Genomic DNA, 12,866 nt, shown 5'->3' on the forward strand with positions numbered 1-12,866 from the left:
TAAAGGCAGAAAGGGTTATAAGTATTGGACCCAGAACCCCAGACTTTAGATTACGTAAAGGATTCAAGAGGAACCTGTGCGAAGAGAAGAGCTGTGAAGTGCTGACCCTGCCTGTGACTGTGCTTTGTGGGGCTATCCTGCAGTTGCTGCTTCTGCCTATGAAAGGAGACAATGACTGGACCTTGATGTGTATTCCTGCTTGAATGGTATCTCCAAGGGCTTAGAGCGAGCTTGATACCTGTTTTTGAAGCCTCAGGGACAGCAAGGGTTTCACCAACCAGTTTCTAAGTCTGCATGCTGTGGGCTCTAGCTATGCAGAGGGTGCCATTCCAGTTCCTGGGCCCCTGGAAGTGATTTTCTGGTGAAAATCCTGTGAAACTATGCCAGCTGACTTCGTATGACTTCGCTAAGGATGCCGCTGCCCAAAGCCTACACCTGGATCCGTGGACCTCACTGAGGTGCGCCGATCCCACCATCAACGTAGGACTGACATTGCTGCAGCCGTCTAACATCAGATTGCAGCATTTGTGCCTTTAGGCACTATTTTTGTGTTTTTAAAGTCATATTTTTAATTGTGTATGGTGATGTTTTATTTAGATAAATACTACTATTTTTATGAACATGTGTGGTGTCCATTTTGTAGAATTGCACTGTATTACTGTGTGTATTGGTACAAATACTTTACACATTGCCTCTGGGTTAAGCCTTCCTGCTCGTGTCAAGCTACCAAGGGGGTGAGTGGGAGTTAACCAGGTGTTTCTCCTTTTCCTGTACTACAGTGAGGGTCCTTGCTTGGACAGGGGAGTAAACTGACTTCCAACCAAAGACCCCTTTTCCAACAGCAGCTCATATATTTTATTGTAGATTGCAGTCTTTTCAATAAATGCATTGAAAACTATTCTGCATCTCTTCCTTTTGCCTGCGTATGTGTATGAGACCTTTGCTAACAACGGAAAGAGGTAAGATTTGTCAACCACAACGTCCCTGAGAGGTCACAGAGTGCCATGCATCAGGCTGCCACAAATCAACATTACTTTCAAGGTTTGAGTGAGGTGCTACCAGCTAGCCGAAAGGGTTAGGCCGACAGCTACCAAATGGTCTAGGATTGACTTAGGCACCCACAAGCAGTGGTTCTGCCGCCTGAATCCAGCAGTCTTGTCCCCATGACGAGAGTCCTATGACAAAACCGACCTCAGGCCTCTCAGATGATTAACACTCCCCCCATAGGCCTCCCAACCCCCTTCCCTGGGCAGGGATGGAAAGAGAATCGCTTTCCCTTCCACCCCAAACGCCCCAACCTCCCCAGTGACATTTGATGGCGTCAGCGCACAACTGCCCACTGACCTCATCAGAGGTCGCCTCCCCATTGTACTGGAAGCTCAAATTCGATCGGGGGGAGAGCGGAGAGGCATGAAAGCAAAGGAAAGGAAAGGCTTTTCCTTTCCTTTCATGTCTGTCTGAGCATTTCTGCAGCACGATCGTAAAGCAATCATGCTGCAGAAATTACCACTAGACGACAGGGAGTTTGTTGTTTTTATTATAAACAAAGAAGGGGAGCGACCCATTGGGAAAGGGTCCCTCTCTTGGGGGGCATTTTTTTAAGGCCTGTTCTGCCCCCCTTGGGAACAGATCGACCTGTTTTTATTAGGCCAATCTGCCCCCAAGGGCCGCAAAAACCACTAGACACCAGGGATTTTTTTTTTGCCAGTTTCACACAGGGGAGCGACCCCTTAGGCAAGGGCCACTCCCCTGGGGGGCAACTTTATTTTAGGCCATTTCTGCCCCATTTGGGGGCAGATCGGCCTATTTTTATTAGGCCCATCTGCCCCTAAGGGGCCAGAAACCACTTAGGCACCAGGGATTGGTGTGTGTGTTTTGTTTGAGGGGGCAGCCCCTTGGGGAAGGGTCGCTTCCCATGGTACACATTAATGTTGGCCATTTCTGCCTCCAAGCTGGCCTATTTTTGTAAGGCCCATCATTTAAAAAATCTGCCATTTCTGGAAAAAGTTATAGAAAAAAACGTGGACAGAAATGGCTCCTTTTTTCACCTCAATTTCAATATTTTTTATTTGAGCTGTTATTTTCTGTAGGAAAACCTTGAATGATCTACACAAATGACCCCTTGCTGAATTCAGAAATTTGTCTACTTTTCAGAAATGTTTAGCTGTTCAGGATCCACCATTGGTTTCACACCCATTTCTGTCACTAACTGGAAGGAGGCTGAAAACACAAAAAATAGTAAAAATGGGGAATGTCCCTGTAAATTGTGTTGAAAAATGTGGTTTTCGCTTCATGTCTGCCTGTTCTGAAAGCTGGGAAGATGGTAATTTTAGCACCATAAACCCTTTGTTTTATACCATTTTGAGGGGAAAAACACATGCTTTCTTCTGCAGCCATTTTTTTGAAAAAACTAAATCTTAGCTGTATTTTGGCTAATTTCTTGGTCTCCACCAGGGGAACCCTCAAACTCTGGGTACTTTCAAAATCCCTAAAATGTTGGAAAAAAAGGATGCAAATTTGGCGTGGATAGCTTATGTGGACACAAAGTTATGAGGTTCTAAGCGCGAACTGCCCCAAGTAGCCAAAAAAAGGCCCGGCACAGGAGGGGAAAAGGCCTGGAAGCAAAAGGGTTAAAGTACACTATTAATGATAGACGGTCCATAGAATAACATGGGACTTGCACCCAGGAAGACCCAGGTTGATAGCCCCATTATGGTACTGCCTAGATATGTCGAGTTTGGTGTCAAACTTCGTTCCTTCTCTTTCTTGATAGGAATCTGTTGTTAATGGATGACTCACATGTGCCAGGGTGGCACATTAGAGGTTGCCCCCTGTTTTCCCCACCTTCTTTGTGCTGTGGCAGATCAGCCCATGTTTTTCCAGTGCTTGGTGCTGCCAAGACAGGGTTCTGACCTCCTGGCAGGAAGTGTGGGCTTTCCAAGGAGTCAAAGACAAAGGTTGAGGCAGGAAGGAGGTCACACCTCCCGCCCCCAGCTGGGCTAGTGAATAGGCACACCACCCCTGATAGCCATCTGTGCTGCCCCTTAAAAAGGAAGGTTTGGTCCTGGCAAAACGTTTACTTTGCCAGGTCAACATGGCACTTTAAAACTGCACACACACAGGCTACAATTGCATGTTTGAGACATGTTTGATGTGCTACTTCAGACAGTGCTACAATCAGTGCTGGAGGCCTACTAGTAGCATTTAATTTACAGGTCCCAGATACATGTAGTACCACTTTATTAGGGACTTATAAATAAATTAAGTATGTCATTTGGGCTTAAGCCAATCTAACATGTTTTAGGATGCTGTTTAGAAGTGGGAAAGTGCCAGAGTCCTAAGACCAGCTAAAAAAGGTCAGCAAAAACAAGTTTGAAGGTGAAAAGTTAGGGGGAAAACCCACACCAAGCACGCCAGGTCTAACAACTTACCTAGGGGTGGCATTAATATTTTAAAGAAAGGTTTTGAATTGTGAAAAGGATTTATTTTGACATGTCGAATTTTAGTTCCTAAAATTGCTGTAACCAGGCTACAGTTGTAGACCTGCAGTCATGTTTAGACTGTCGCTGTAGTCGGTGGCAAAATGGGTGCTGACAAACTTACCGGTCCTGGGTACACTCTGATCCATATACTAGCATCTAGGGACTTCTAGATACGTTATATGCCAATTAAGAGCATAGCCAATTTTGAAAAATGTTTTAACGATCAGAACACACGCACTGAGGCATGGTTAGAAGAGAACCAGCACATAGTTAAAAAAAAAACAGCAGCATCAGTGCCAAAATAGAATGAGAGTTATCATGTAAAGGAGATATTTTCCAGCAGTTCCAACTTGATTGGTGTTGTTTTTTTTTTAAATAGCATTTTAGTTGTTCTTATTGGTTTGTATTTTGTAATTTAATTTCCTTGGCATTGCGAAGGGTTGGAAAATATCGTTCCTCGACTTAGTTCTGTCTTCTAAACATCACACAACCTAGATCCTTAGCTACGCTTGTGCCTACAAAGCATTAAATGTGATTGGTCAATAATTAATATCGCTCAGGTATCAAATGTGTTTTTTTCCAAACGTTTCGCGCAATTGTTTCTGTTTTTCATGTAAAGGTCCATGGCCAGAAGTGTCCTCGCGAACAAAAGCTGTGTTTCCTCTGGCAACATCGGGAAGTCGGAACACATGGAGTGCTGTCTGCACAGGCCAGAGTTCCAGTGGCCTGGCCATCTCTCTTTCGGCTCCTGGCAATGCAATCATTGGGCGGTACGTCCTGAAAATCCAAGTGACTACTGGAAACAGAAATATCCTCTACCAACTGGGCGAGTTCTACCTTCTCTTTAACCCCTGGTCTCAAGGTATGCAATAGCTAATATACATTTATCGAATTAAAAAAAAATACTACAAGAGCATAGGAGTGAATTTGTCTTATTGTAACCTTGTGCGGACATAAGCAATAATTGGGAGAGAACGCTTAGTTGTCATTTAAATTGTACCACCTTCTTTCGAATATGAATATATTTATATAAAAACTTTCACATTAGGGAATGGTAGTGGACAATTCCATATCCTGTACCTGGGGAGAGGTATTGCTTCATTAGAATGCCCTTGAACTTTACAGATCCAGGCTGAGTGGTACCTCCAAGAAAAACAGGATGCCTTTGTACACAGGTTGTGCATATCAAACTCTTTACTAGTACTGGGTAGAAACGCAAATCAGAGCTGTTGTATGCTTAAAACAATAAAAACGAAGAATGCTGAAAATACATTTTACAAAAAAAGAGCAGTATTTATTTACTATAGCATTCAGCACTTTAGTCCTTGCAAGGGGTATGGGAATCGATGGCAAACCAGCAATTCCCTTTCGTTGAAAATGATACGAAACTGATGGATTCAGAGGGGAGTTGTCCTTGTAAACAATAATTAAGACAACACTTCTTTAAGTTCATTATCTATACACTCTTTTATTAGCCTCTGAAAAAATGGCCCTGAAGCAGCATCAGTTCATGCAAACCAATGCAGCTAGTTTAATAGTTGGCAAAAAGTGGTCAGAACACATAATAATCGCACCAAAATGTTGCCTGGCTGCCATCGAAACAACCAATATTCAAAATGCATGACTCATGAATAATAATGTGTAGTGGCTTGAATATTTGCGCAAACTGCTTCACCATCAGAGACAGATTTGAACCTTGAGATCAGCGAAAGACAACACACCCACAACAGCAGCATCCAGCAAACAAACTTAGCAAACCAAATATGTTTGACATTGTATATTGCACACATGCACACAGATACCCAATGTCCATACACACACTGATATAGATAATAATAAACATATGCAACTGTCTGGCCACAGTAATAAACATTTAGATATCTGCATAGACAGACCTAACTACAATGCATATCGGCCACTGGACAAATAGATACTTGCATTGACAAGCATCAGTACTGACCTCCAGAAGCAGTGAAGATCAGTAGCCCCATGCAGTAATGTACCGAGGTGGACCCAGATAGCAATACACCTCAAAGTTATAGGCTGTAATAAACATCTATAACCACAGTCAGTAGTGAACCTCTAAGGCCTCAAACATCATTCAATAATCATCAGTGGCCCTAGGCAACAATGATCATCAATGGCGATAATGAGTAATGTTCTTCATTGAACGCAGGTTGTAATAAATATCTGTGGACCCAGGCAGTAATAATCTGCAATGGCTACATGAAATAGTGAACATCATTGGTCGTAGGCAGCAATGAAGTTTAACTGCCCTAATCATTAATTGAGTTCATTGGCGCCATACAGTAATGTGCATCAATATTAGCCAAAAGCAGTAATGAACATCAGTGGCCACAGGCATTGACAAGGTAGTATCATACATAAATGGCTCCGATGAGGAATAAGCCTCAGTGGCCCCATGCTTTAATAGTCATCAATACCTCAAATAGTAGTTGTAAGCATGACTGACCCTAGGCATTAATGAATATTATTGGCTCCTGGCAGTAACCGTGATCAAAACGTCTAGGCAGTGATGATCATCAATGGCCTCAGCCAGTAATAAACATAAATGACAACAGGAAATAACAAAAATCAATAATGGCCCAAAGTGACAATGAATTATACAAGTTAGTACATAAAACTAACCAAATGAGGCAAAACCACATTGATACATAGCATGTTTCATGCTACTCTTGTTTCATCAGATATGAGCTAGATCTGATTCTCTTCACTGAGGCACAGCTGTGGGAATAAGGGTGATCTTTATCATTAGGAAAGGCAAAGAAGAATTGTTGTTCATGTACATTCATCCCCCGCCATTCTCCTCATGTGGTCCTCATACTATTTCAGTAATCTCTTGCCCTTTCCAGTACCCAGCCTCTTCCTAAAATAGAATGGAGACTATTGGTTAGAAGAATGTGTGTACCTTTACAACATTTTCCTGAGTTCCTACTTTAAATACAAATTACTTTGCAGTAATAGTTGTATCATTTGATTCCATAAGCAATTGAATCACTCAACTAACCTATTGTCTCTCAGACAAAAGAGAACGCTGTGGTGATGTTCCAAAACTCTTCACAAATTCTTTAAATTCATTAGATACTAATTGTGGCAGTTTTCAGACATAATTTCCTCTCAACAGATATCTGCCACTAACACTTTCACCAAAAATTTAATCATATTTTTTCGGAAGTTTACCCTCTGGTTACCCAGAATAGTAGTCTAGTAACATAAGTTCATGCATCCCTCCTATGCCTAACAATTGCAGGGGAAGCATTGTTCACACCAATTGTTTGCCAGACTCCCTGTGGATGTTCCATTGGCACAATGCGAGTTTCCATAACCTGAGATTTGCCTGTCCTCAAACATGTCATACACACTCTCAGAAACCTTGATTCAAAGTTCTCTGAATTTATGGAGCTGGAGAATTCTTAAAGTGTGCAAAATAAGTATTGATATAGGATAATTGTGAAAAGTGACCTATAGTGTGACAGCAAATGAAGTTGGATAGCCCATAAATCACAGGCTGGATAGGTCTGATGCAATTCTTCTGATGTCATTGGTAAAGCTTTATGTGATTTGCCTCATTGGTACCCTTTGCAATAAATAATGATGTCATGTGTGAGGTCATAAGTACTGTATATTGTAGGTATGCTCGCTGAATGAATTTATATGAATTTTCCTAATTAAACAATCTGCCTAACTTTAAATATCATCGTTTTTAGGCTTCTCATATAGAACGGGGAAAAAGAGGGGAAATAGAATGAAGAAATGCTCCATTTGATTTATGTGTTGATGTCTGGGAACAACATGAAAGCTCCATAACATTCTCTTTCATATATGTACCCTTTTGCGTCACATTTTGTTGATTTCCCAGATGATGAGGTCTATCTGGAGAATGAGGCCGAGCGGCAAGAGTATGTTCTCAATGACTATGGCTTTGTCTACCAGGGCAATAAAGACTGGATTTCTCCATGTCCATGGAATTTTGGCCAGGTAAATGAAAGCTCTTTTGGTAAAGTGGGTAAAATAGATTGAGTGTGACTCCTGTAACTTACTCTTTCTTGATCTCTTTCTGTCTCTGCCCTCCCTGCCTGCACTCTCTCTCTCTCTCTCCCTATCTCTGCCTCTATAATGCCTCTGTGAACATATTTCTCTATTGTTAGTAGGATCTTAAGCACAGAATATTATGTTGCTGATATAGCTCAATTTATTGATGATGCACCTGTTGGAATTGCCGAATGTTCTTCAGTGGTTTAAATGATATAATTCCGACAAGGCGATTCAGCACTTGTGAGAATCCATAAGACATTAAGTGGGTCATTATGACCTTGGCGGGCGGCCTCAGCCGCCCGCCAAGATCTGACCGCCATGCGGCCGCCAATGCGGCCGCACCCCCGCCGCGGCCATTTGGAGATCCCCGCTGGGCCGCTGATCACGGCCGCAAATAGGAGCCAGCTCCAAATGGAGCCGGCGGTGTTGCGGCCGTGCGATGGGTGCAGTTGCTCCTGTCGCGCTTTTCACTGTCTGCATAGCAGACAGTGAAAAGCTGCATGGGGCCCTGTCAGGGGGCCCACGACTCCCCGTTCCGCCAGCCTTTTCCTGGCGGTGCAAACCGCCAGAAAAAGGCTGGCGGCCGGGGACTCGTAATCCCCTGGGCAGCGCTGCAAGCAGCGCTGCCCAGGCGGATTATCACCGCCGGGGCAAAAGTGGCGGAATACCGCCGGCCCCGGCGGTGCGGAATACGCCTGGAAGCACCGCCAGCCTGTTGGCTGTGCTTCCGTCGTTTTAGCCTTGGTGTTCCCGTACCGCCAGGGTCAAAATGACCCCCTAATTCTCCTCTTTATAAATAATATTGTGAATTTTCTCTCTACTAAAAACTAAAGTCGTCAAGCATTTCTGCTGGGGGCTACTGGATGGCAAAACACTTGAATACCCACCCTTCTCTAATAAGTTAGGATCAACATAGATTAAAGGCATGCAAACAAACCTCAAAAGGTGACCTTAAGAAAACCACATTTCAGAAATAATGGTATTCTTTAAAAAAAAAAGTAGAATACGAGCCTTGATGTTATTAGAGTATGTTAATTATTATCATGTGATTGAACTGTTATCAGACATGTATGCATGAGGTTAACAGTTGGATGGGCTTGAACTGGTTTACAATGAATGGCAACAAAACAGAGATTTCGTTTTTTGGCTCTAGCAAGGAATTGTGGAGTTCACGCTGGTGGCCCTCAGAGTGTGGCGAATTGCCTGCCCTGCCCCCATTACCTCTACCAGAAATTTGGGAGTCATATTCGACAACTTACTATCTTTTAAGTCTCAAGTAAATTCCATCATCAAATCTAGCTTTTGGACTTTGAAAATTCTGAAGAAAATTCTTCCTTATTTGCAAAAGGAGCTTAGAATCACAGTGATCTTGGCACTTGTCATTTCTAGATTAGATTACTGCAATGCTCTAATGCTCAATATTGACAACGCCTCGCTTAGGAAACTCCAGCTGATTCAAAGTACAGCTGCCCGCTTAATATTAAATCTTCCCCATTCAGCGTCGACTAGCAGAAGTTTGAAACAATTGCATTGGCTACCCGTCATAAAGCGCATAATTTAAAAAACTTTATGTTTGACCCATAAGTCTTTCCATATGCATGGATCTGAATATCTCTCTTCAAGACGACGATCGTACACGCCGAGCCGTCAGCTCAGATCAACAGGAGCCCACCTGGTCTACGTCCCTCGAACTCGCAAGGCTAGATGGTGGGGGGAGGGTAAAGCATTTATTGTAGCGGCTGCCAAACATTGGAATTTGCTTCCCCTGATTATTAGGCATGAACAAAATTTTATGGCCTTCAGGAAGCAATTAAAAACTTGGCTCTTTCTCAGTAGTTGCTTTTTCTCTTTTGTTTTCTTTTGACACTTGCTCCTCTGTTACTTAGCGCTTCAATGCCATGGCCGGAATGCGCTTTATAAAATACAAAATACAAATACAAATATTAATAATAGTCAATGCCTCAAAACCGTGTATTACTAAATTAATTTCATTTTGAAAGAGAAGGCACATACAGAACTTTACTAATGTGATTTGCACAAAACACTACAAGAAAAGTGTGAAAACTTAAAAAAATTGACCTTCATGCTTTTCAAAGCACTCAGCCGCATAATAATAATGACATGGACCTGTTAAATACTGATACCGCAGAGTGGGGTTTTTATGTGTGCAGTAAATACCTCATATTCCAAGGATTCCTCTAAAGATCAGGAATGACACCCCACATTGGTGCATTCAACTCTAAATTCTTCATATCTCAGAATTTACTGTGCATTTTTCAACCAGGAAATGTTGGTGGGTTTGACTTGCTGTACTTATCTCGCTAAAACTGCAGTCATTATCACACATGCCATAATTCTGATCCTGCTACAATCAGCAAACATTTTACACAGGGAGTGGACTTTAGTGGTCCACTCAAACTAGGGCATAAGTAATTAAATGGGTTTATAGATTACATTATCTATTTTCTGTTTTGGAATTAGTGATAGCAAGGCTGTTTGTAGAAGGCTTCTGATAATCTCATTATAAACTTAAAACATAACAGGGCTGGATGAAATTTTTAATGTTGACCTGCTTTGTCTCATTCGCCAAACTTGTTTGTTTTGTTACTTGAAAAGGTCTACTTGATTCTGAGGGGTAGAAGATTGTATTTAATACGTTTTGAGATCAATTGGCCACGCTGTTGCTTCCTTTTGTGTGCTGCTGCAAGCACCCTGCCTCCTGCACAGGTTGTCCCAAACAGTTGAAAAACTACCAACTGAATAAACATTCTCTTTTCGAAACATCTGCAATTGATTCACAATGCAGGCAGTGAATTATTTCATGTTGAATGAGATCCGATTTTCAACAGCATAATGTTTGACAATAAAAGAAGGAAAAAAGTTGTCCTACGATTTCGGACATTTATTGTAAAAAATTAGTAGGGCTAGATGTACAACATCTCTGGGCTGACATAATGTCTTGTGTCGCGTGGCCTTTCTGGCTTGCTGTTTCTTTTCCCTGAAATGACAGCAAGGTGGTGGGACAACTGAGAAACTGAGATGTTCTTGCAATGTTCTCTTCCTTTGAATAGCCTGGTGGCAAACAAGTTACAAGCGGCTGGTATTGGGGCTGCACTTCACGCACCACTGAATCACTGATTCCCTGGGAATTAGTCATTTCAAAGTGGAGAATGACTCCTGATTAAAAAATAATAAGAAATTCAACACCACGCCCTTCAGCATTTTGTCATTGCAGTGATGTTTCTTCTGGATATTTTTGCCTTGGGCTGAGTTGAGGACAGCAGGGGTTATACAAACGTGATTATATTCTGCAGCCATAAATGCCTTATCTGCTGTGTAATATTGTAGGAAGGTAGCCTCTTTCTAGCCTTGTTACCCCCCACTTTTGGCCTGTTTGTGAGTATATGTCAGGGTGTTTTTACTGTCTCACTGGGATCCTGGGCCCAGTGCTCATAGTGAAGACCCTATGTTGTCAGTATGTTTGACAGTGTCACTGGGCTAGCCAGGACCCCAGTGCTCATAAGGTTGTGGCCTGTATGTGTTCCCTGTGTGGTGCCTAACTGTATCACTGAGGCTCTGCTAACCAGAACCTCAGTGTTTATGCTCTCTCTGCTTTTAAAATTGTCACTGCTGGCTAATTTTACCAATTCTGATTGGCACACTGGAACACCCTTATAATTCCCTAGTATATGGTTACCTAGGTACCCAGGGTTTTGGGGTTCCAGGAGATCCCTATGGGCTGCAGCATTTCTTTTGCCATCCATAGGGAGCTCAGACAATTCTTACACAGGACTGCCACTGCAGCCTGAGTGAAATAACGTCCATGTTATTTCACAGCCATTTTACACTGCACTTAAGTAACGTATAAGTCATCTATATGGCTAACCCTCCCTTAGTGATGGTTAGGTGCAAAGTTACTTAGTGTGAGGGCACCCTGGCACTAGCCAAGGTGCCCCCACATTGTTCAGGGCAATTTCCCCAGACTTTGTGAGTGCAGGGACACCATTACACGCGTGCACTACATATAGGTCAATACCTATATGTAGCATCACCATGGTAACTCCGAATATGGCCATGTAACATGTCTAGGATCATGGAATTGTCACCCCAATATCATTCTGGTATTGGGGAGACAATTGCATGCCTCCCCGGGTCTCCAGCATAGAGCCCGGGTACTGCCAAACTAACGTTCTGGGGTTTTCTCTGCAGCTACTGCTGCTGCCAACCCTCAGACAGGTTTCTGCACCCCTGGGCAGAACAAAGGATGTCTTCTGAGAGAAGGTGTTACACCCTCTCCCTTTGGAAATAGGTGTGAAGGGCCTGGGAGGAATAGACTCTCCTGGCCTCCAGAAATGCTTTGAAGGGCACAGATGGTGCCCTCCTTGCATAAGCCAGTCTACACCGGTTCAGGGATCCCCCGACCCTGCTTTGGCGCGAAACTGGACAAAGGAAAGGGGAGTGACCACTCCACAGACCAGCACCTTCCAGGGGAGGTGCCCAGAGCTCCTCCAGTGTGTCCCAGACCTCTGCCATCTTGGATGCAGAGGTGTGAGGGCACAATGGACACCTCTTAATGGCCAGTGCCAGCAGGTGACGTCAGAGACCCCTACTGATAGGTGCTTACCTTTCTCTGTAGCCAATCCTACTCTGAGGGCTATTTGGGGTCTCTCCTGTGGGTATCTCACCAGATAACGAATGCAAGAGCTCACCAGAGTTCCTCTGCACTTCCCTCTTCGACTTCTGCCAAGGATCGACCGCTGATTGCTCCAGGACGCCTGCAAAACCACAACAAAGTAGCAAGAAGACTACCAGCAACATTGTAGTGCCTCATCCTGCCAGCTTTCTCGACTGTTTCCTGATGGTGCATGCTCTCAGGGTTGTCTGTCTTCACCCTGCACTGGAAGCCAAGAAGAAGTCTCCCGTGGGTCGATGGAATTTTCACCCTGCCAACGCAGGCACCAAACGTCTTCATCATCAATCCTCTGGATCCCCTCTCATTTTGACGAGCGTGGTCCCTGGAACACAGGAGCTGGGTCCAAGTGTCCCGACAGTCCAGTGGCCCTTCTGTCCAAATTTGGTGGAGGTAAGTCCTTGCCTCCCCATGCCAGACAATAATCCTGTGGACTGCGTGAACTGCAGCTGCTAGGGCTTCGGTACACTTTTGCAAGACTTCCTTCGTGCCAAGCCTAGGTCCCCAGCACTCCGTCCTGCATTGCCCAATTCGCTGAGTTGGACTCCGACTTCGTGGGACTCCCTTTTGTTGTGCTGAGTTGACCGTCATGCTCAGATCTTCTGAACACCTGTTCAGGTGCTTCTGCGGGTGCTGTC

General features: G+C 43.6%; 1 protein-coding gene across 1 annotated transcript in view; it reads left to right on the plus strand.

Annotated features, from left to right (window-relative positions):
* Positions 1 to 12,866, plus strand: part of TGM5 (transglutaminase 5) — a 219,939-nt gene that overhangs the window by 83,783 nt on the left and 123,290 nt on the right. The window contains exons 3-4 of the mRNA XM_069243577.1: positions 4,102 to 4,344; positions 7,363 to 7,481. Coding sequence (XP_069099678.1) covers positions 4,102 to 4,344; positions 7,363 to 7,481 — 362 coding nt within the window. The remainder of the gene's footprint in view (positions 1 to 4,101; positions 4,345 to 7,362; positions 7,482 to 12,866) is intronic.

This window comes from Pleurodeles waltl, chromosome 7, assembly GCF_031143425.1.
Source record: "Pleurodeles waltl isolate 20211129_DDA chromosome 7, aPleWal1.hap1.20221129, whole genome shotgun sequence".
Taxonomy (NCBI): Eukaryota; Metazoa; Chordata; class Amphibia; order Caudata; family Salamandridae; genus Pleurodeles; species Pleurodeles waltl.